The sequence below is a fragment of the Siphateles boraxobius genome, unplaced genomic scaffold (genome assembly GCF_051911475.1).
Source record: "Siphateles boraxobius isolate OS27281-9 unplaced genomic scaffold, OSU_SipBor_1 7, whole genome shotgun sequence".
NCBI lineage: Eukaryota > Metazoa > Chordata > Actinopteri > Cypriniformes > Leuciscidae > Siphateles > Siphateles boraxobius.
Window position 1 is genome coordinate 34,241,494 of NW_027509197.1, and position 23,158 is coordinate 34,264,651.

The 23,158-nt window shown below is 36.7% G+C and overlaps 2 protein-coding genes and 2 long non-coding RNA genes across 4 annotated transcripts; 3 read left to right on the top strand and 1 right to left on the bottom strand.

Annotated features, from left to right (window-relative positions):
- Window positions 1-2,132: 2,132 nt before the first annotated feature.
- On the bottom strand, window positions 2,133-13,411 carry itgb2 (integrin, beta 2). The gene is made up of 16 exons (XM_077215668.1): window positions 13,274-13,411; window positions 11,610-11,667; window positions 9,761-9,852; window positions 8,918-9,110; window positions 8,635-8,805; window positions 8,321-8,562; window positions 7,878-8,033; window positions 7,255-7,350; window positions 6,865-6,954; window positions 6,609-6,743; window positions 6,258-6,445; window positions 4,581-4,813; window positions 4,277-4,493; window positions 3,879-4,084; window positions 3,176-3,339; window positions 2,133-3,046 (listed from the first exon to the last, which is right to left on the bottom strand). The coding sequence occupies exons 2-16, from the start codon at window positions 11,662-11,664 to the stop codon at window positions 2,978-2,980; spliced, it is 2,307 nt and encodes a 768-aa protein (XP_077071783.1). The 5' UTR covers window positions 11,665-11,667; window positions 13,274-13,411; the 3' UTR covers window positions 2,133-2,977.
- Window positions 13,412-13,899: 488 nt separating this feature from the next.
- Window positions 13,900-15,855, top strand: LOC143723818 (uncharacterized). The gene is made up of 3 exons (XR_013197173.1): window positions 13,900-13,982; window positions 15,615-15,684; window positions 15,793-15,855. It is a non-coding gene; the product is annotated as an uncharacterized LOC143723818 (long non-coding RNA).
- A 546-nt stretch (window positions 15,856-16,401) lies between these two features.
- LOC143723442 (uncharacterized) lies at window positions 16,402-17,106 on the top strand. Its single transcript, XR_013197113.1, has 3 exons — window positions 16,402-16,548; window positions 16,680-16,836; window positions 17,049-17,106. It is a non-coding gene; the product is annotated as an uncharacterized LOC143723442 (long non-coding RNA).
- A 2,220-nt stretch (window positions 17,107-19,326) lies between these two features.
- Window positions 19,327-22,288, top strand: LOC143723115 (inactive all-trans-retinol 13,14-reductase-like). Its single transcript, XM_077215091.1, has 11 exons — window positions 19,327-19,588; window positions 19,669-19,851; window positions 19,938-20,179; window positions 20,261-20,456; window positions 20,536-20,733; window positions 20,857-20,976; window positions 21,080-21,218; window positions 21,299-21,408; window positions 21,494-21,660; window positions 21,766-21,922; window positions 22,012-22,288. Exons 1-11 carry the CDS (start codon window positions 19,429-19,431, stop codon window positions 22,155-22,157), a joined length of 1,818 nt encoding a protein of 605 aa, XP_077071206.1. The 5' UTR covers window positions 19,327-19,428; the 3' UTR covers window positions 22,158-22,288.
- Window positions 22,289-23,158: the final 870 nt, after the last annotated feature.

A 23,158-nucleotide genomic window follows, 5' to 3' on the forward strand; every position in this document is an offset into this window, starting at 1 on the left:
GACATCAAACGATCGGCTCCGAAGCGAAAGGCAACTAGTGCGTGCATCCACTTCCGTATTTATACCCGCGCCGCGGGGGCGGAGTGTGTGATGCGAATCACGCACGCCAATTACATTGGCTCGTTCAATAGTACTCGAAGATGATAGGCTCCCTAGCGTGATCCCATTTCAGTCGCGTCGACTACGTCCGACGTTATCGACTGAAAGGGAACCGAGGTTACGTTAGGTAACCGATACGTTAATCAGAATAAAATCAAACCTTTACAATTTATTGACCAGGTACTGAAGCAATAATTCAAAATCCAATTCATGAGAATAAAATCATCAGTTAATCATATCATAACAAAAATTCAGAAATCGAAGAATTTGTAGAAGTATTGCGCCCGTTTCACACATACTCCATCAGTGCGTATGCGTTGCGTATACGGTACAGGAGCAGCACGCGCTATAGTGTTTTCACATATGCTGCGTTTGCAGTGCGGTACTGATCCGCAGTTTCTGTGTGCCACAAAATCAAAAATGGCTAAGTAATTTTGATTTTAAATCCAAACGTTAACTTTGACATTGTTTAAGACATTGAAACAGTATGAAAATGAAGTTTAATCATTGTGATTCTTTGTTTTACATGTAGTTTCCCCCCACCCCCTCCCCAAAATATATATCATGTATTTTTTGAGGGGCAAAAAATCATATATGATGGCATTTTGCAACTTTTGAGACAATAATCATACTTTTTTGTTTTTCTTGACCCTTTCATTTAGTAACTGTATAACACATTAACTGTAATTATGCGTATATGATGAAATTATTACAGTTTCTTTTCAATCTATGTCTATTTTAATGTGAACAATGCGCTGCCACTTTAATTCAGTGCGGTGCAGCACAGCAAAAATAGACTCGGTGCGGAAACGATCTCTGCATTGCGTTACGCCCATTTCACACATACTCCGTTTGCAGTGCGTATGCGGTGCGTATTTTTTTACGTACCCATGTTAACAGGTTAGAGCTTTCACACTGCACGCGGGTGCGGTCCGGCACCGTTCCAAGTGCGCTGCATATACAGCAGTGCAGAGATCGTTTCTGCACCAAGTCTATGTTTGCTGTGCTGCACCACACTGAATTAAAGTGGCAGCGCATTGTTCACATTAAAATAGACATAGATTGACAAGAAACTGTATTAATTTCATCATATACGCATAATAGTTAATGTGTTCTACAGTTACTAAATTACAGGGTCAAGAAAAACAAAAAAGTATGATTATAGTCCCAAAAGTTGCTAAATGCCATCATATATGATTTTTTCCCCCTCAAAAAATACATGATATATATTTTGGGGAGGGGGTGGAGGGAAACTACATGTAAAACAGAATCACAATGATTAAACTTAATTTTCATACTGTTTCAATGTCTTAAACAATTTCAAAGTTAACCTTTGGATTTAAAATCAAAACTACTTAGCCATTTTTGATTTTGTGGCACACAGAAACTGCGTATCAGTACCGCACTGCAAACGCAGCATATGTGAAAACACTATAGCGCGTGCTGCTCCTGTACCGTATACGTACTGCATGCGCACTGCACACTGGCGTTACCTGGCAATGAAAATTACACGCAGCGGTTGTGTGGGCAGTCAGCCTACAGACCACCTGCCCGAACCTTTTTGCCCATTTTCCTTATAAACCCAGATAATTCAATTTGCTTACAAAATGGTGGTGTCTGTCATTATAATTAGATTTGGTCCCCTAGTGAGGGGCTCACAACTGTAAGATCGGAATGGAGGATCTGGGGGAGGAAAGATCTTTGAGAGACACATTAGTTCTCATATTTTGTAACTTTTTATGGTTGGGAGAATGAGACAATTTTACCAGGCACACTGAGACACTTGAAATGATACCAAACATGCATAGTTACTTTCATGGGTTTTCAGTGAGTTTCAGGTGAGCAGGAGAAGGGGGGAGAAGGGGGAGATTGTCCAAGTGAGGTGTGAGTTGCACTGTGCCGTGTCTCGGATGCTGCCGTTACATCATTATGCAAGGGAGGTTTCAAATGTTAATTCTCATTAGAGCCTTTTGCTTCCACGAGGGGTGGCCCAGACTTTCTGGCACCCGCCTTACAGGAACAAGGCAATTCCAGCAAATTACAGTTGTAATTTATTTATATTTACGACATTTACAGAGCTCTTATATACAAATACACACTCTATACCTAAATTGAATGTTATGAACATTGAAGAACCATTAGACATGTTACAATGCAAAGCTAAGCAAATGTTCAGCTCACAAGTCTATTATCTTAATAATGTGGAAAGCCATCGTTTGTTCAGTGCTCATGTTTCGTAACAGAGAATCCTTGAAATAAAGTATTACATAATGATCTCATTAATTTTCATAGCGATTTGCATCTGGACAGACATACAATATAAAGGCACTGTGAGCTTCTAAAGCATTAATGCTTTTACAAATACACAACATGCACACAACATGAGACAGAAATGTTTGCGATGCCTTTGTGAATTGAAATTGCCGAAATCTTTCCAAAGATCTTTCCCACACACGTGACTCAGAAAACAGTGCCATTGAAGGTTCTTGTTTATCATTAAGCAATACAGAAATATAATGACACATTTATTTATAAATGAATTCCAGATGAGAGAAGCGTAATGTTTGGACATTTTAAATGACTAGATTTAATTGCAATCAAAGCTCAACAAGTATCAAATTTGATTTCGCTGTATATATTTCTCTATACAAAATCTAAAAGAAAATAAAAAACGTGTAAATGACACAAAAGAGCAAATAAAACAGTATGTAAAATATAAACTATGGTAAATGTATTTTATGCAGTTGAACATATTTAATCTAACATCGCATTGGACATTTTAAGCTTTTTTATTTTATTGCATGATCATGATTCAGACCTATAGATTAATTAATACACATCCACTCTCTGGTTCATGTGGGTCACCTCCAACAAGTTTTTAAGAATCTCCAGAAAACGTTGGGTTTTGAACTGTGGTCGTGGCATTCTGGAATAATGGGTTGGTACCCTGTGGGAGGAGAGGAAAACAATCTGCTTAATTAAAAAAAGTCAAGCGTGAATAATAAACAGCTATTGACAGTTTGACTGAATATGAAGGGTAGGGGTTTCATTTTATGTATAAAGAAAACAAACTTACAGATGTTTTTTCATGTTTTCTGTCTTTTTCAAATCTCCTCCATTCTCTAAGGTCACTTGCATACAGAACTGCCTTGATGATGAAGAGGATTAGGAGACCAATCAACGCCACAGCTGCCAGAGATCCTCCTACGATGGCTGCTATGTTCGGCCCCTTAGGACATTCTAACACCAGAAACATAAAGGTAGAACGCTTTTCTTTTTGCAGTTTCAAACGTTATATTTGTTTAAAATGGAATATTTGTCCAAATATAAAAAAAAATCTGTCATTTACACACCCTCATATATTGTTGCGAACCTACTGTTACTCATGCTCCAAAAAGCATTATAAAAAGTCCATATGACTACTTTTACAGCTATTAAAATTACAGCTATTATACTTTTTTCATTATAAATCATATTTCATCTATTGTTGTAAAGAAAAGAATATTAAGAGTATAAAGATTCTTCAGAAATTCTTATCACACACACACACACACACACACACACACACACACACACACACACACACACACACACACACACACACACACACACACACACACACACACACACACACACACACACACACACACACACACACACACACACACACACACACACACAGATCTACAGGGTTTGTAATAAAATCAGGGTCAATAATGAAAGAACCCAATTAACTAGTACATGTTTCGATATTTCAGGAATGGTGTCAGGGACTATACCTCTGTCTTTGAGGACATTTATATAGTACTTGTCAAATCCAAGCTGTTCTTTCATTGTGAATGTCATCCAGCAGCCCTCTTTATCTTTGACTCGACAGTCGCTCTTGACTAATTTTTCAACCGTCGTAACCTGCAGATGACCACAGGCTAAAGAGCAGTTCTTTTCAAACGGACCGGTCCCAAAGGCCCAACATTCAACACAACTCCTGCAATAGGTCAGGAAAATTTTAATGAATTAAATGAATTAAATGAATCATTTTTAATTAAATGAATCAGAGTTCTTTAGCTAAGTTAGTAGTTTTAGTAATCCCAGTTGGGGTTATGAAATTAAGGAAGAACGTGTATTTAAAGTAATCATTTTTATTTATCGGGTGGCTTTGTCTCAGAAGTTTTCTTACCCTGACTGTTGACACGGACGTTGACAAGCAGAACACGTTTCGCAGTAGGGCCCCTTGTATCCTCTCTCACATTCACACTGGTTACATACACATTTACCGCGGTTAAAACAAACATTCCCGTCCCTCTGGCAAGCCTCATCGGATTTTGCACAGTGACACGCTGTTCCCTCGTAGCCTTGTTCACACTCACATTTACCACATTTGCACTTGCCATGACCTGTAAAAAGTAAAAGCATTACACATAAATTATTCAATTATTAAAAACTGTTAAGCACTTAAATATGAGCCTTTCCACACAAATCACCTGCACACAGTGTATTGCTAAATTTTTCACAGTGCTCATCGTCACATTCACAGTGTTCGCCATAGAAATTGCCACCGGCCTCTGTGATATGGCACTGACACCGTCCACAAACACAATCTCCTTTGCCTTCGCATTCGGTCCCGTTGTCTTTCCGGCACTGTGCTCTCAGTGAAGCCTCGTCCTTTTTGCCTAATGTGCACTCACAGCGCTGTCCTAAGAAACCAGTATTACACCTGTGGGCATGGGGAGGTTGCTTATGTTAGTCATATGTAATAGACCGCCTGTCACTACAGTCAGTTTGTGTGTACTCCAAAAAGTTATCCCATATTGGGTTTACATGTTTTATGGGGACTTTCCAAAGACACATTTATTAATAATGTAATAACTTTATATTCTATCCCCTAACCCTAAACCTACCCATCACAGAAAACTTTTCATTTTCATTTTTACATTTTCAAGCCTTTTTCCTCATGGGGACCAAAAATAGTCCTCACAAGGTCAAAAATTACTGGTATTACTATCCTTTTGAGGAAATTTGTATACAGTATATGTGTGTATGTATGTATATGTGTATGTATATATATATATATATATATTTATATATATATATATATATATATATATATATATATATATATATATATATATATATATATATATATGTATATACAAGAACAACAAAAAACAACAACAGTAATATTGTGAAATATTATGACAATTTAAAGGACAATGTAATATATATTTTAAAATGTCATTTATTTAAATGAATTTTCAGCATCATTACTGCAGTCTTCAGTGTCACATGATCCTTCAGAAATCATTCTGATATGCTAATGTGATGTTCAAAAAACATTAATTATTATTATCAATCTTGAAAACAGTTGTGTACAAAAAATGTTCAGGATTCTTTGATGAATAGAAAGTTGTCTTTACTGTAACTTTTAATCAATTCAATGCATCCTTTCTGAATAAAAGTATTGATTTATTTTGCCCCCCCCAAAAAAAATTCTTACTGACCACAGACAGTTGAATGGTAGTGTATAATGTTACCAAAACTTTCTATTTCAGATAAATGCTGTTCTTTTGAATTTTCTATTTATCAAGAAATCCTGAAAAAAATGTACACAACTGTTTTCAGCTTTGATAATAATAATAAACATTTCTTGAGCAGCAAATCAGAGTATTAGAATGATTTCTGAAGGTTCATGTGACACTGAACACTGAAAATTCTGCTTTGCATCGCAGGAATAAATTATATTTTGAAATGTAAATTGTAATAATATGTTCTTAGAAAAAAATTACTAAAGTCTTTGTTGGGACCATTAGAATTTTTTTTTGTAATATAAATAAAGCATAACTAAATATAAAGACAAATTTGTATTCTTTATTCCCTTTAAATAATCTAGTATTATTATTGCTACAGTACATTGCAATGAGAATCACTATTAAGACTAATTGGATTTAAGAATTCTTGGGAGAAAATATTATTATTTGTCATTAAACAATTATCAAAAATGTTGTATGCAAAATATCATTTCTTATTTTTAGGTATTTCTTTTTTACAGATGTATGACCCAGACATGTTGTTGTAATATTCACCCAGGGCCTTTGGAGTTTAATATCAGTAAAAAGGGATGAAAAAGAACACATTTAGAGTAAATGATCATTTTCTTTTACCTGCAGCTGCCACAGTCGACTTTACCGTTATACCCACAGTGAATATGATTTTGATTCGTATCATCACATTCACATTTGCATCGAGTCTGAACGTTCACTTTCACTTTTTCACTAAAGCCTAATGGCCCAATGAAGAAGCTCTGACTTTCAATGCATTTTGCTGCTGTTACTGTCACTTTAAAAGTCACCTGAAAGGATTCAAGTAAGAGTGAGGTCATTTAAAAAGTGTAAATTTGTGTATTATTGCATTTGCTTAATCTGCTGAACGGATAAATCAAGATTTGCATCTGCACTAGCATTAATGATCTGTCTATCTTTAGGTCGGGTGTGCTGGGGTCTAATTTTACTCACATTCTGTCCAATGTTCACATTATCACACTTCCCCCTGTCACTGGGTTTTTCTCCACCCGTACAGTTTGATGTGTATTTCACAGATATGAAATTTGGGAGGGCATCATGAGCCATGATCACTTCAGAGGTTAAGTTCTGTTCAAACCCCATAGGACATTGATAAGGGTGTTAAACACAGAAAAGCTCTCTCATTGTAATGTTTTATTTATTTAGCCTTTAAAAAGACAAGGATTGTGCAAATTGAAAATTCACTCACATTGTATGCATCCACAATTAATTTGACAACGTTGCTGGAGTCGTCAGAAAGCACTCCTACTGCAGATTTAGGGATCAGTTTGCTCAGTTCCTATTAAAGAACATACAACTGTGGTCAGGCACATCATTGTACTTCTACAAATTCTACTATTAGGAATATTAATGTGGATTGTGTGTAAATGACACAAAGTAAAAGGAGAAGGTGTTTATAATGTATTCACCAAACATAACTACAACAATAATCACTCTCAGACACTCCCAATCTGCCAATAATGGCTGGACAATGTTTTTAAAGTCAGAGACACTTGTTTACACTTTTGTTAACTTATTATAGCCTTTTCCCCCCAGAAAATATATTTTCTTCTTTTAGATATAAGCATGTTTTACTTACCGTGTACACAGTTTCCATTTTTTTAGTGACAGCAAAAATTGGTTGTATGTTTTGCTCCTCCAGCTTGCGAGCTATCTGTCCTACAGATGGGTAGTCCTGAAAACATAGATCATATTATAGTTGTTATATTTTCACATATATCAAGGTGATACTAGCATCTAAAACATACATACCTTTTTACATATAGAGATGTACACGTTTACAAATTCGGTGATGTATTTAGATACTGAATTAGTATAATACATGAACTAGTATATACATAATTTATCAGTGTCTATCCAAATGTACAAAATATACGTTTAAACTTGCCTTGGAGCAGTGTTATTTTAGTATCATATATGATACTAAATATGTTTACTTTGTCAATCCTCCGTGTCCTCTCCGCATTTGTCATGGCCTTTGAGCCGGTTATGACAATTGATATACAAATTTTTTTGTAATTTTTATTCGTTTTTTTTATGTCTGTATATACTGTATATTTCAGTTAATGTTTATTTTATTTCAAGTTATGAAATTATATTAATTTTATGTTTCAATTTTAGATTATAACCCTGCCTTGGAACTTTCTGGTGTAGTTCAAATGTTTTTCAGACTTAAAGTTATTCAGAAGTATTAAATCATACCCAGATGTTGCTCTTGCTGTACTTGTTGTCGACCAGCTGACAGGTTTCTTTGTTTGGTTCCAGAATGGCAGCGAGTTTTCCATCCCCTGCCATGTGGAATCCGTCATCGGTCGCCAGCACCAGCAGCCGAGTGCTGTTTCCCCAACCAATCTCATTCTGTGCACAGGTAACACATTTACTTTATTTACTCACATGCTATAGAACTTCATCTATGAATCAGGCTTCATATAACGTCATGATCCTTTGCATTATATATAATGAAGCACAAAGAAATTCTCTACAGGTTTCATGTATTGTAAGTATTCAAGCCTGTTTCTTACAGCATGACATATAATTCCTATTCTTTTGCGCACAGTGTAGATGATGCAATCTGTTAAAATGGCTGCCAAAATAAATTTCTACCACTTATGCATGCTTATGGTGTGAAACGTTTTAAGTCTCACCACGCAGACCGCGGCTTGCATGATGGCATCCAGGCTTCCCTCCGGAGGGTCCAGGTTTCCAGATATATGCTGCCTGTCTACCATATCTTTAAACTTATTCCCATCTGTTGTCAGTCGAAGCACATGCTGAAAGCCAAATGCTGGCTGGCATGGTTCATTTTTAATCGGGCATGGCTGTTGGAGCTTCGCTTCATTGGTGTCGGTGTATGGAAGAAGAGTTTTGTCGACAAATGAACCGAATCCTGCGTCAGGAAAGTTGGTTAATGAAACCATTGCCATAAAAATTCAACTCTGATTGAGATATACACGCTTACCTATTCTGGCACTGCGGGTAATTTTATTGAGCTCTTTGAGTAAACTATTTCCCAGATTTTTCACATTCGCCAAATCATCTTTCATAGAGTAGGAGAGATCCATTAAGTAGTAAAGATCTACAGGATAACCTTCTGCCCTTCTGAATTGTAGTTCAAAAGTGTGGGGCTTCCCTGAGAAGACAACACAATTGGTCATGTCTATTCTTTGAAAGTCAGTCTCAAACTTACATTAAAAAAAGTCATTGTTTTGGTCAATAGAGTAGTTTGTAAGTATATAACATACCTGGTCTAAGATCTAGAAGTATTTCTTGTGGTTGGATTTGCACTGGATTTGAACCAGTAACCAGGGGCTTGTTTAAAATAGTCGCAAAAGTGTTTACAGGATTTATTATGCTATTTTCTGGACATCCTCTTTCTTTAAGCAAGGCTTCAGTGTCACAACGTGCTGCTTCCTGCTCCCCAGTCTTGGTGAAATTCTGTTGTTTGAATAAGACAAACGGCAGGATTTGAAGAAGATGCAATGTGGAATTGAAAAAGCTGTTGAGAATTAGACAGACCAACATTGCATTACTAATGTTGGAGATCAAATAGTTCACCATCTGAGTCATATTGCACTCAAAAGTTGAAGGCACTTATGAATTTTCCTGGCATTGTCTGACAGCAGTGAAACTTTGAGTTGTTTGACTTTTTATCAATAAATATAATTGATTTTAAAAGGTATTGGGTTGATATTATGAGTGTTTGTGATGAAGTATTGATCGCTGGAGTTCTGTTTGAGGCACTTAGCAAGTAAGAAATTCATGAGCAGAACTTTGAAATTATCATCACTTGTTACTTTCAATCTGCTGTGCCATATTTGGAAGTATTTTCTATGCTAATCAATTAGTGTGTGTGTGTTTTTTGGCACTTTAAATATCATCTAAATACATGATTCTTGGTCAGAATAAACTGGATCAAACTTTATACCGCAAGTCAAATAGAGACTAGGGATTGAAATTGTTGAATTAACTACTTTACTTTAAATTACGTTATATTAGCATGAGTAGTGTTAATACATTTGGACTGAGTTCAGACAGTGAGTTATTTTCTGAAAGGTAATTAAATTGAACCATAAAGCAGGGCTTACCAAGTCTTTACACCAGGCACAGCCGCCCCCGGACTTGATACAGTCTCCACATGTGTTTACTGAAGCTTTTAAGCATAACTCCTGAGTGTAGACTGCAACAAACAGTTTTAACTTCAGTTATGTCTTTAAACAGTCTATTTTGTTTGCATGATTCAGCATCCTGGATATTTGATCTGTTATGATTGATGTAGTTAGTTCACCCAAAAAGGAAAATAAAAATTCTGTTATTAATTACTCACCCTCATGTTGTTCCAAACCCTTAAGCCTTTCGTTCATTCTCTGAACACAAATAAAGATCTTTCTGATGAAATCTGAGAGCTTTCTGTCCCTCCATTGACAGCTGCGCAACTACCACTTGACGCTTTAAAAATTTTATAAAGAGATCGTAAAACGAATAATTTATTGAGCGGTTTAGTCCAAATTTTCTGAAGAGACATTATCGCTTTGTATGATGAACTGATTGAATGTAGGCTTTTATTCAAAGCCTAAAGCTTTTATTTTTATGTATATCTTGTATAAACATTGATCAGTAAACGTAAACAATAGCTCAACCGAACCTGCTTGACATGAGAACAAACCTCATTGGTTCTTACAGAAGCTCAAACGTCCTTCGTAACACAAGAACGAACCTCATTGGTTCTCATGTCAAGCGGACATGCTTGAGCTTCCGTTTACCACAACTGATGTGTGTTGATGAATGTTTATATGTGAATAAAAGCCTAAATTCAATTTGTTTATCATATAAAGCGATTGTGTCTCTTCAGACAATTTGGACTAAACCGCTCTATTCATATGGATTAGTTTTACGATCTCTTTATGAACTTTTTGAGCCGTCAAAGTGGTAGTTGCGAAGCTGTCAAAGGAGAAACAGAAAGCTCTCATATTTCATCAAAAATATCTTTATTTGTGTTCCGAAGGTGAACGAAAGTTTTACAGGTTTGAAACGACATGAGAGAGTAATTAATGACAGAATTTTTCATTGGGTAAACTAACCCTTTAACAGACACAAAAACAAATTCCATTTATTTTTGAGAGACAGGCTTTGTTCCAAAACCTAATTTTTAATCAAAAAATGCAGTAAAAACAGAAATATTATCAAATATTATTACAATTTAACTGTTTTCTATTTTTATATATTATAAATGTAATTTATTCCTATGATGGCAAAGCAACCATTACTCCAGTCTTCAGTGTCACATGATCTTTGAGAAATCTATGCTTATTTGCTGCTCAAGAAACATTTCTTATTATTATTAATGTCGAAAACAGTTTGCTGCTTAATTTTTTTATGGAAACCGTGATACTTTTTTTCAGAATTCTAAGATGAATAGGAAGTTCAAGAGTACAGCATTTATTTGAAATAGAAATCTTTTGTAACATTTTACATTTCTTTACTGCCACTTTTGATCATTTAAATGTGTCCTTACTAAATAAAAAAGTATCTTTCAAAAATAAAAACATTAATTCTTACTGACCCCAAAATTATAATGCCAAACTATAGAAATCAATTGTTCTCTGCAGCTCACTAGGTTTTGGAACAGTGGCACAATTCTTTAAAAGAGGCAGGCCGAGATAGACAGCTGTGTCCAAATTTGAAGGTAGCAGCCCTGTACTCTCCTGAAACAGTTTTTAGACTGGCTTCCAATGCACCATAACATCAGACACCATTTTCGTTTTTGTATGAACTGCAGGCACAGGATCATGGGAAATTATAGGCAGGAAATGAGGTTTTGCAAACATTGGCATAATGCCTTCCCACCTCCTTATGATACCTGTATTGTTCAGGTTTCAAACACAGCCGTGAATCCAGGCTAAGGACATTTGCACTTGGTGTATTTCATGTACCTACCCTGTCTCCCCACCAACAGCAGGAGAAGTCCCCTCAGACACACCGACTGAAGCATTTCCTAATTTAAAACAGCATTCTTTATTATCATAGTTCCTTATTTTCAGCATCCCAAACAACTATTGAAAATGAGACGAGAAATGAGATTGCAGTTGCTATATGTGACCCTGGATCACAAAACCAGCCACATGTTGCACGGGTATATTTGTGGCAATAGCCAAAAATACATATTATAGGTCAAAATGATCTATTTTTCTTATATGCCAAAAATCATTAGGCTATTAAGTAAAGATCATGTTTCATGAAGATATTTCGTAAATTTCCTTCCGTAAATATATATGAGTGAATGCAGCACAATCGCAAACATAAATGGACAACTTTAAAGGCGATTTTCTCAATGTTTCGATTTTTTTGCACCCTCATATTCCAGATTTTCAAATAGTTTGCCAAATATAGGCCAAATATATGTCCTATCTTAAAAAAAACATCCATCAATGGAAAGCTTATTTATTATTTCAGCTTTCAGAAGATCTTATTTTCAAAAAATTGACCCATGTGACTGGTTTTGTGGTCCAGGTTCACATATGTTTAATAATGCAATGAAAACCTGTCTATGCCTGTGCAGTTTTGCAGCAGCTGTGCAAGGTGCTGCACAGAAAGTGTGAACTTGAAAAATGTTTTTAGTCGTCAATGTGATGTGTGGGTGACATCTCAGAAGGGGATGACATTGACGGTCTATAGACTCCCATAGACGGTTAATGGATCTGTGTGCTTGCCATTTATTGGTTCATCATGGTTTTATCACATCACCCAATGAAACATGCTCATTTTATCACACAGAGAGCTATATTTCGATTTCAAATTGAGAAGTTCTCTACTTTCCGTCTTGTGAATGCTTAAACGGATAGCTTGTTTGAAAATGAAAATTTTCCTGCTTGACTGTTTCTTCGTGAAAAACAAAAGAGAAGTTATTAGAAAGAATGGCTTTCTAATTACCATATAATGGCAGTTTGAATGTTTATTTACTGTATACTGTAAAGCTCAAATCATATAATGCGTATTGTACAACTTTATGATAGCCTGCTTTTATGATGTTTTTGTCCATTTTTTAGCTTGACAGTGTAAATAACCATTCATTTTTATTTATGGTAAAAAGCAACATGATGATTTTACCAAGCATCTTATTTCGTATTTCACAGAAGAAAGAACATGATACTCTGTTGAACGACATAATGACAGAATATTCTTTTTTTTTTTAGTTGCCAATTCCTTTAATATAGTGTCTTAATTATTTTTGTCTTCAACATGTGTCCTCCACGAATTTAGCAAATGCAGTTGATATAGTCATTTGAGTTATTTAGGGAAATTCTCCTTACTGAATAAAGTGATAACATGTAGTAAAATCTCAGTGTTTACTGAATCCAAATATGCATTTGAATTAGAGTGTGAATTTCTGAGATCTCTATATGCCCAAATAAAACACTTTTTATTTAAAATGTTGTAAATCATCATCAAGAACATATTTAGTTTGAGTGGATTAGTTAACTGATGGTTAAGCTGATCAAAACTATGCAGCTGTTCCTTAAAGATACTGCTACTGTTGTCCAAAAAACTGATAAGAATAAGAATTCTAATAAAATATAAAGTATTTAACAAGCCTTACTTACTTTTGTCGAAATGCAACGCCCTAGAGAGATACAACCGTTATGTGGCTATGAGATGTTTTTGGTTTCCTCTAACCTTGCCTCAAAATGAAAAGAAAGTTAGCAAACGTCTGATCACATGACAGGAAAGCAGAGAGGAAGTACAATGATGTAAGTCCTGTGAGAAATGATGGGCTGTGGGGCGGTGGGGCAATGGGGAGATGAGACGATGCACGTCAAAACCAAGTTCAACAAGAGTTGCAAGTAACTAGTTTAATTCACAATAAAAGTTTTACAATAGGAATGTTACTGAGCGCATTACTGCAACCATTTTTGATGCAAGAAACTGCCATATACTTTCTCGTATCCATTTTTCACCTTCTCTTTACACTTGCTGTTGTGCCTTTTAGATTTATAAAAACCTCTTCTGCTACTTTTAGTTCTGCTCTAGCTTACTAGGAAACTTTGTGGTGTTGCGAGTATTGTTTGCTATCGCGATGTTCCTCATTTGTAATTTGCTTTGAATAAATTCATCTTTAAAACCATCTCCCAAATCAATAGTCTGAACTGCTACAGTAACATTAACAGGGAGCGAAATACGATTAACCCATGAGACCCACTGAAACGCTCAAAAGCATAACTTAAGCTTCCACAGATCTGCAAAGGGCCAATCGTGGAACTCAGCAGAAGTGGGATTTATACTTCCTATTAGATGAGTACTGGAAGAATATTTGTTATTCAAAAGATTGTGTGTTGTAAAATGTCCTTAAAGTCACCATGAAATCAAAATGGACAATTATTGCACAATTTTGCAGTGCTTATTATAAATGATTAATCCGTGCACATCATTATTTTTTTAATTCATATGCCCAAATAATTATTCAAAAACTTTCACCTCCCCTCCCCCTTGAAATGATGTCTATTTTCTTCATGACGTGTGTCTCGGTGGAAGGTGGGGCTATATATCCTCCCCTACTAACTTCAAACTGTCATCTACCTTCATTTAGCCAGCAATATTACTTCCTATGATCCGATCCATTCCCCCAAGGACGAAATAAAATCCTGCCCTACAATCAAATCTCATTCCAGAAGCAGTTTCACTCAGATATACATAACAATAGGGAATAAAAGACTATCACAACTTTACATGCCGACTTGATGGTTTTGGGATTGAAAACCACTGTGTTAATGTTTTCATTTGTTAGAAAGTTGTGGAGGCACGTTACTTGACAATCTTCGCAGCTTATGGCGTTTTTGGTAGGCAGTTTTGCCCTCTTACATTTCTTTGCCCATAATACTGGAACATACTAATGAATTTTGAATGTCAAAATTTTCAGCAGGCCAATGCAAGTTTAACATAACACTCATTCAAAAGTGAGTGCTGACTTCCTGTGACAGTTGACACCTCAGGGTAAAACCATGGATAAACGTGATACTGAACATGTAAAAGCTGATACTACCATGTTTGTTTAATTCTAAATCATCCTAAACTAGAACACTTTCTGGCTCCTTGTGTGGTGGATAGAAAAGAATGATTGCTAGTTGAACAAGGAAGTTAAACCACAAAGAGGGAAGTAACTGGTGTTCTCTTCTAAATCTATTTTAAAAAGTGGGTGGAGTGATGTTGAAAGTAACCAGTCATGTCTTTTGCAACATTTTCTGTGAAATTACTTTTATAAATGTATTTTTGAGTAAATCATACAATGGTTTCATACGAGAAAAAAAAAAATAGAAAAAGAATCCTGCAACAGTAGATGGAAGAGTTTTTGAAAGTTAGTTGACAAATCATTATTTTTGATTGTTAATGTCAGACTTTACAGTTTTTGTTTTATATATTTGTAGTATATCATTAACAACTAACCATCTGCCTGTCAAGCTCATAACAGGGCAGTTTTCCACAGAATTTGCAACGTTGTCCTTATAAGCAAACAGTTTGGCATAAGTGAGTTTGCGAGCTGCGGAAAAAATTACACCACATGAAGGGTGTAGCCTAATGTTTTTTCTGCATGTTTCTGAATTGTGGAAATAGCACCATCTATTGAGAAGTGTGGGCATAACTTCTGAAAAAATAAAGCCATTCATTCATAATGTTTCTGCAACTAAAACTCTTTAAGAATTTGAAAATGATTCCCATCATACTTGTGTTGATGACTGAGTGCAAGTGCTTGAAATAATAGTTTGGATAATGTCCTCCAGAACACTGAGACTTCATGATAGGCTACTTGTGTCTTGCATAGTCAGCACTGTCCAGTTTCTCAAACAATGAGTGGTGCCGGTTTACAACTTACTTGATTCTCAATAATTGAGCAAGGTACAGATAAAGTAATATTGAGAAAGCGCATGGGTTGATGTTTGTTGTTTTTAGATCTGTCTCCACCTTAGTGGGAGCTGATACGGAGTAAAACATTTCCCAAATCAACACAAACAGTGTCAAGGTGATGTATTTACCTAAAAGAATAATAAAAAATAAAAAAAATCTGTATTCATTAACATACACCAGTGTTGATCAAATACGTTTATTCTCTCCTCCACCCACAACTTAGATGGATAAATAGTCTGCACTCAACCATCAGCACTAGACTCATACTGGTACCTGTTTGGAAGGACTGTGCAAGATGTCCATCAGTCCTCAAAGCTCACTAGCTATAGATGAAAAAATAAGAGTAAGAGTGTTTTGAAAAGGTTAGTAATCTTAAGTTCAGAAGGATTGAATGGTAAAACAACTTGAATACAACTATCTATACTACTAACTAATTATTCAATTTGTAACCAACGAATGAATTTGAAGTGCCCAGAAACTTGGACGTCATTGTGATTGGCAGTGAAATCGGTGGTTTGACTACAGCGGCAACTTTAGCCAAACTAGGAAAGAAAGTCCTGGTGTTGGAGCAAGACGAGCAGGCAGGAGGTCTGTGTAAGACCTTCACTGAGAAAGACTTTGAGTTTGACTGTGGTAAGGACCTCAATGTTCATGGAGTTGTTTATCAAATATTCTATAACTTGCGCAATGTTCATTTTCTCAAAGGCTTCAATTATCTTTCCCATATGTCCTTTCATACTCTCTTTTTTATTTTATTTCTTTAAAATCAGAACCATAAAATACAATTATTTGTCAATATGTATTTGCTTTTTGGCGCAGTCATGCATGGTGATCCATACTATGGTCAATCCAAAGTGTTTTGGACAGTGGAACAACATCAATGAAACTGAAAGAGGACAAGAATATGAAAAATATAAGATGAGATTTGCTAATCTCTTTGACTGCGGGCTTGTATCCACTTCCCAAAGCTGAAAGAGAAGTAAATAATGTTATGTAAATTTCAATTTAAATAATTAATGTAAATTTCTCCTGTTTCATATTTGAGTGCTTCTTAATAACCAAACTTAATAACCAAGCTGTGATATGTGATCTGTTTATTGTCCTCTGTAGTTGGCACTGTTGCATGAAGTCAGTCCCATCAACATGCATGGACTGAGTGCCACATATGGATCTATGCTGTCTGCAGAACACAATCTGGAGAGATACCAACCTCTGAACATTGCCAAGATCAGGTGCAACACACCCATCAAGAACCTCTACCTGTCAGGTAATATTCCAAGTTTGAGTGTTAAGACATTAGATGAGCACAGCTACGTAGGAAATCAGCTGTCATTATTCAGGAATATTGAACTGCTTAATGCCGTGATAGACCAGTCAGAATTATTCTGAGAGCCTTCCAATAATATTGCATATTTAATAGTGTATCAAAGGATTTAGACAGTGTCATATTTATACGTCTTTTCTTGTGTTTCATCTCAGGGCAAGATGTTTTTTTCTGCTGGTTACTCTGGTGCTTTACATGGTGGTCTTCTCTGTGTCACAGTATCTGGTTGTGTTTCCCTTGTTTGTCACTAGAGGTCCTCGTTCTCACGGTGTCCGTCACATTTGACTTCATTTCCCAGCTTCTGTCTGTCACTGTCACTCATCAGTCCATTGCACTCAGCTGTTCCCTGTAATCATTGTTCCCAGCTGTTCATTGTTAGTCTTGTTAGATCTGTGTATATATTCCCTGTCTGTGTCAGTATGTGTACGGTGTTGTTGTTAGATGTCCTCACTCTTTATGGTTGGTTTCTTGTCTGTTCATGGTTTGTTTCTTGTTTTTGGACTGCTTGATTATTAAGATTTGACCCCTGCCTGGAAGACTACGATTTGGATTACTCTATTAAAAACTACTGCAATTGGATGTTCTGCCTCCTGTGTGTGTTACGTGACACTCTGTGCTTCAGGTGTTGTACATAGACCTTCTTGCTCCTCTAAAATAATCTGAAAATGAAGGAGGTCAAGAAAGTGGAGTGAGAAACTGTAAAATAAGTGACAGTGAGTGGTTACTCAGGTGAATGTATCAATTGTTAATCTATTTCATTCCCATTTTAGTATGTTTTTTTTTAATATGTAAAAACAGAAGAACAAACAGTAAGGGCTTGTCAGTTTTTATGTACAGTACGTTTTTATGTACTGAATGTTTGCAGTAATGTATTGACCTGTTCTCAGTGCATATAATGTTAAAGATTAGAACCATGTATTTTCATGTACATTTGTAAGTTGTGCTGCACATTCTGTTGCAGTTATCTTTGCTATAGCAATATTTCAATAAAGCTGTGAATGATATGCCATTCAAAATGTTCTGTAAAATATTTCAATATTTGATCTGTTGCCCCCTCCTTTTAAAAATGACCAGACAGCCAGTGTTTGCCATTCTGTGTGCAATATGTGATCAATAAATAGACTGTGGGCCTGACATGTAAGACTGAGACTACTACATCAATGACTTTGTCAGCTGCAAACACTACATTATAAATACATTTTTATTTAAATTATATGTATTATATAGCCTACCAAGGCCAGGTGAAGACATGCATGCGTCTTACATGCGCTTCATGAGGCACACTAGCACACACGCAAGGTCTCTCGCTCTACCTCTCTGTTGTGCGCGGGCTACACGGTTTGAACATAACGTACATACTCACGTAGCCTTTTGAAACTATAATATATGAATATACATATATATTAATGATGAAATACGGGACAAACATGATTTTTTCATAATTAGTCGGGACACTAAAATTTGAGTTGAAATACGGGACTGCGGAACATGAAATCCACGGGGAGAAGTCGGATCCAGATCCAACTCCTCCCACCTTACATAGCCTACACCCAAACCTAGCCAACTCCGCCCTCTGATCCCTAAACACACCCCTAATCCCTAAACCCAACCCTAATCCTACCCATCTCCACCCCTTGGATCTTGATCCGACTCCTCCCCGTGGATCTCATGTACTGCATTGAGGTGCTACTGGAGAAACGGGACGTCTGGTCAACCTACTTTCCCACATTGGTTCACATTTTATGCAAAATAGCAGTTAATTGTTATTTACAGTTAATTGCAAAGCAATCAGTCGTCTCCACTAGACTAGAGCCAATGATTTTGTTTGAGCTATGAATAAAAATTAATAAATTCGGTTTGTCTTATGTTATTATTTTAGTGTAGACTACGTAAAGTTATTAGTTGTAGAATGACTGTTAAATTGTTGTTAAATTGTTAGGCTAATAATAATTACATTTTTAGGTTGCTCTACCTCAGCGGTCCCAACAGTGCTCCTAATGTCAAAATGATCGAGATTGCCAATCAAATCAAAGAAGGTGGGTCTGACTGTCTCACGACAAGAGTTTGTGGAAAGATCTGTTTTATGATAGAAATGTTTAGCGGCCGACAGTAATAGACTATCTAGTGATGCAAACTACTCAGCTTTTTATGAAATCTCGCTGTTGTAAATTGAAAAGATGCGATCGTGATTCATGTAGGCCAAATTCATAAATGAATGTGACGAGACAATAAACGTTTGTGATTAGGCTACTTCATAAATACAATTAGACTTAGAGCTTATTTTACCATTCTTGTGTATTTATTCAATTAGATCCCTAATCAAATAGATCCAATCCCCCTCCCAAGCACAAAAGTGAAACTCCACCTATGTCTCCACCCACAATTAGGACTAATAAATAGGGCCTTAACGCAATCATCAGTACTAAACTGTTGTCTGCAGTCTCTGGAAAGAGCTGCTGCTTCAGATTTTATCTTATAGAAGGTGTGATCTCTCCAGAAGCTGAAACACCAGCTCCTCTTTTTCAGGATTTGAAGATGTGGTGGTTTCTGATTTTCTTAGAATGGCTTGTAGACTGGGGTCGTGGCACGTTCTGGTATCTGTTTGGCAGGAGAAGTGGACTGTGCAAGGGGACTATTAGTTCTCCTGGTCCACTAGTTGTAGAGCAGAAGAAAAAGGATAGAGTGCTTCGGAAAGGTATGTCAATTTTAGAGGTGTTGCATGCTAGTTCAAACAAGCTGACCCATTGTTAACTAATGTTACTTCTTGACCAACAGAATTTGATGAATTTGAAGTGCCCAGAAACTTGGACGTCATTGTGATTGGCAGTGGAATCGGTGGTTTGACTGCAGCGGCAACTTTAGCCAAACTAGGAAAGAAAGTCCTGGTGTTGGAGCAAGACAAGCAGGCAGGAGGTCTGTGTAAGACCTTCACTGAGAAAGACTTTGAGTTTGACTGTGGTAAGGACCTCAATGTTCATGGAGTTGTTTATCAAATGCTGAATACCTTGACTTCTATAACTTGCGCAATGTTCATTTTGTCAAAGGCTTCCATTATCTTGGACAACTTCATGAGAACAGCTTATTGAAAATTGCATTGGATCTGATCACTGATGGCCAGGTGCATTTTGCTGAGCAAGGTTCTCATGTGGACACGGTTGTTATTGGTAAAGGACCCCAATGTAAAGAATATACCATTTACAATGGCAAGAAGCAGATGGAGGCTCATTTTAAGAAGCAGTTTCCCAATGATACTAAAGCAGTAGAGGAGTTCTTTAAAATCATGAAGGTATTTGGTTGAAGGCCTTTTTTTTTTCTTTTTAAATCTGGCATAAGGAGTGATTTCGGCATCACATTGTTTTTCTTCTAGATCTGTTCCAAGAAGATCCATCTGCTGTGTATGCTGAAGATGGTCCCACTCTGGTTTGCTCGCTTCATATTGTGGAGTGGAATCGCTGACTTGATCTCCCCAATTTTCAGATACTCCCGCACCAGTACAACAGACATGGTCAAGTCTTTTACAAGCAACTGTGACCTCCTTACTGTGTTTTCTCAAATATGTTATGGTAAGAGAAATTTGTTACTAATATTTGGGTTTTTAATGCGTTTTAGAATAATTATATTTTTCTCTCTTGTTATTTCTAGGTGTCCCACCCAAAAACTCCAGCTGCATGATTGATGCCCTTTTCCTGCACCACTCCAAGCGTGGTGTTTACTATCCTAAGGGTGGCGCTAGTGAGATCCCATACCACATCATTCAAGTTTTGGAGAAGCATGGAGGAAAAGTTCTGGTCAATGCTCCTGTGTCCAGCATTCTAGTTTTAGGAAGACGAGTTGCATATGGTGAGTTACTCTTATGGCAGTAGGGTTTGTACCGAAAAAGTCATCACAGATGTGTGGCATACATTATATTTTTGGCTCCAGTAGCTTTCAGATGTGTGAAACAAGGGCTGTCTCTTTGCTTAGGAGTGGCTGTGAAGACGGGAGGTAAAGATGTTGAAATTCAGGCTCCTGTGATCATTTCAAATGCTGGTATGTTCACCACCTTCAAGAAGCTCCTGACTCCAGAAATCCAGGCAAATCCAAGTTAGTGACTGAATGTCTTCAATACAGTCGGTCTAATGTACTCCTATGAAATGCTTGATTACTGGCCAGATTTTTTTTTCCCTTCGTCTCCTTTTCCTCACAGAGATCCAGGATTATCTTCATACTCTAAAGCCAGGAAAAGGCTTTTTCCAGGTGTTTGCAGGCTTTAATGCCACTAATGAAGAACTGGGCATCTCCTCAACCAACATGCGACTCTATAAGAGCAACAACATGGATGAAGTGTAGGTGTTCAAGTCATCACTTTCTTCAATATGTTAAAAGCACATCTATACTCTCCATAAACTCCATTGAATTTCCTTAGCATGGAAGAGTACTTTGATTCAGACAAGGAGGACGCACCTGACAGCATCCCCATGATGTACATTTCCTTCCCCTCTGCCAAGGATCCCACCTCATGCACTCGTTTCCCAGGTTAACTTCCTCTGTGTTTAGGACACCCAGAACCATCAAAGTAAATTCACCAACTAAAGTGTCATTTGTGGGTGGTTTGTTTTAGGGCAGTCACGCATGGTCATCCATACTATGGTCAATCCAAAGTGGTTTGGACAGTGGAACAATGTCAATGAGACCGAAAGAGGTGAAGAATATGAAAAATACAAGATGAGATTTGCTAATAATCTCTTTGACTGGGCTTGTGTCCACTTCCCCAAGCTGAAAGAGAAGGTACTCTTCTTTTTTCTTTTTTTCTTCCAGTTTCATATTTGTGCTGCTTTGTGACTAATAAATTGACATGTAACTTAAGTAATTAACTTTTCCTGGCTTCCATAGGTGGCGCTGTTGTATGCAGTCAGTCCCATCAACATGCATGGGCTGGGTGCCACATATGGATCTATGCTGTCTGCAGAACACAATCTGGAGAGATACCAACCTCTGAACATTGCCAAGATCAGGTGCAACACACCCATCAAGAACCTCTACCTGTCAGGTACTTTAGGCAGCTATTTTGGCCCATTACAGGCATGTCAGTTGTATTGGTCTTAATATCCTATATAAAAATCGTTTTTTTCTTTTCAGGACAAGATGTTTTTTCTGCTGGTTACTCCGGTGCTCTGCATGGTGGTCTTCTCTGTGCTTCAAGTGTTGTGGATCACTGTCTGTATGTTGACCTTCTGCTCCAACAAAAGAAACTGAAGAGGAAGGAGGTCAAGAAACTAGAGTGAATATATTTCCTGGATCTATACAGGAAAAGTTGCCTAATGGTATTATAATTTTCATACTGCTGTATCTTGTTTTGCTGCTCATTTGTCCCCTCTGCTGCAACTCTGAATAAAGCTGTGACTACTGCAAATTGTGTGCCGTGTACAAGGTAGCAGTATTATTTTGGGACACAATTTGGTTTTCTGCAAAACTACCAGGAACACAAAGTTCTTAAAGTTGACTGACTAATTGGTTGGTAACTGTTCATGGTCTGTCACTAGATGGCAGCATTTTAAACTTTGGTTTGTTGAAAGGAGTTTCAGCCAACCAGACACCATGGTTCCTGACTTTCATTTGTGAATGGGAGGGGTATTTTCATTAGCAAGTGTACACAACATAGATTGCAGCCTATTACACTGCAGAATGACAATGATTACACACTTTTAGGCTGTTTATCCCTTCATTTTGATTAGGTGTATTGTGAACTAGGTTTTATTCAAGGAACGTCCTTATCATATCTAAAGGGAAATGCTAACGATTTTTGCATGAAAAGGTACTTTTTATATTTAATGCCACTTACAATGGCTTAAATACATTTTAAAAAGTTGCAATTCTGCAGAAAATACTTCCAGTGGACCTGGTGACTGAACAGCACTACAAAATCCAGTTATTCAAGTCTGCCTTGCATTAGAGTATGGCTGTTCATAATTGAAATGCTAACTTACTACTATTTGGTGACTCCATACTATGGTCATCCAAACCGGTCCGGAATATCAATGAGACCAAGAGGTGAAGAATATAAGGGTGCACCCAAAAAAATCGCCTTTAAAGTTGTCCATTTGTTCGCTATTGTGCTGCTTTCACTCACAAAAACAAATGTTTTATTTATTTACAGTAGGAAATGTACAAAATATCTTCATGGAACATGATCTTTACATAATATCCTAATGATTTTTTGGCATAGAAGAAAAATTTATAATTTTGACCCATACAATGTATTGTTGGCTATTGCCACAAATATACC

What these genes read in the sequence shown, in the direction of transcription:
- itgb2 (XM_077215668.1), bottom strand. Translation starts at nt 11,664, where the DNA reads ATGCTTCAGTCGGTGTGTCTGAGGGGACTTCTCCTGCTGTTGGTGGGG. An exon ending in ACTTCTAGATCTTAGACCAG is followed by an intron (nt 8,806 to 8,917) that starts GTATGTTATATA and finishes TTGTCTTCTCAG; the next exon opens with GGAAGCCCCACACTTTTGAA. An exon ending in GAAAACATGAAAAAACATCT is followed by an intron (nt 3,047 to 3,175) that starts GTAAGTTTGTTT and finishes CTCCTCCCACAG; the next exon opens with GGTACCAACCCATTATTCCA.
- LOC143723115 (XM_077215091.1), top strand. Translation starts at nt 19,429, where the DNA reads ATGTGGTGGTTTCTGATTTTCTTAGAATGGCTTGTAGACTGGGGTCGT. An exon ending in GGATAGAGTGCTTCGGAAAG is followed by an intron (nt 19,589 to 19,668) that starts GTATGTCAATTT and finishes CTTGACCAACAG; the next exon opens with AATTTGATGAATTTGAAGTG. An exon ending in AGACTTTGAGTTTGACTGTG is followed by an intron (nt 19,852 to 19,937) that starts GTAAGGACCTCA and finishes ATTTTGTCAAAG; the next exon opens with GCTTCCATTATCTTGGACAA.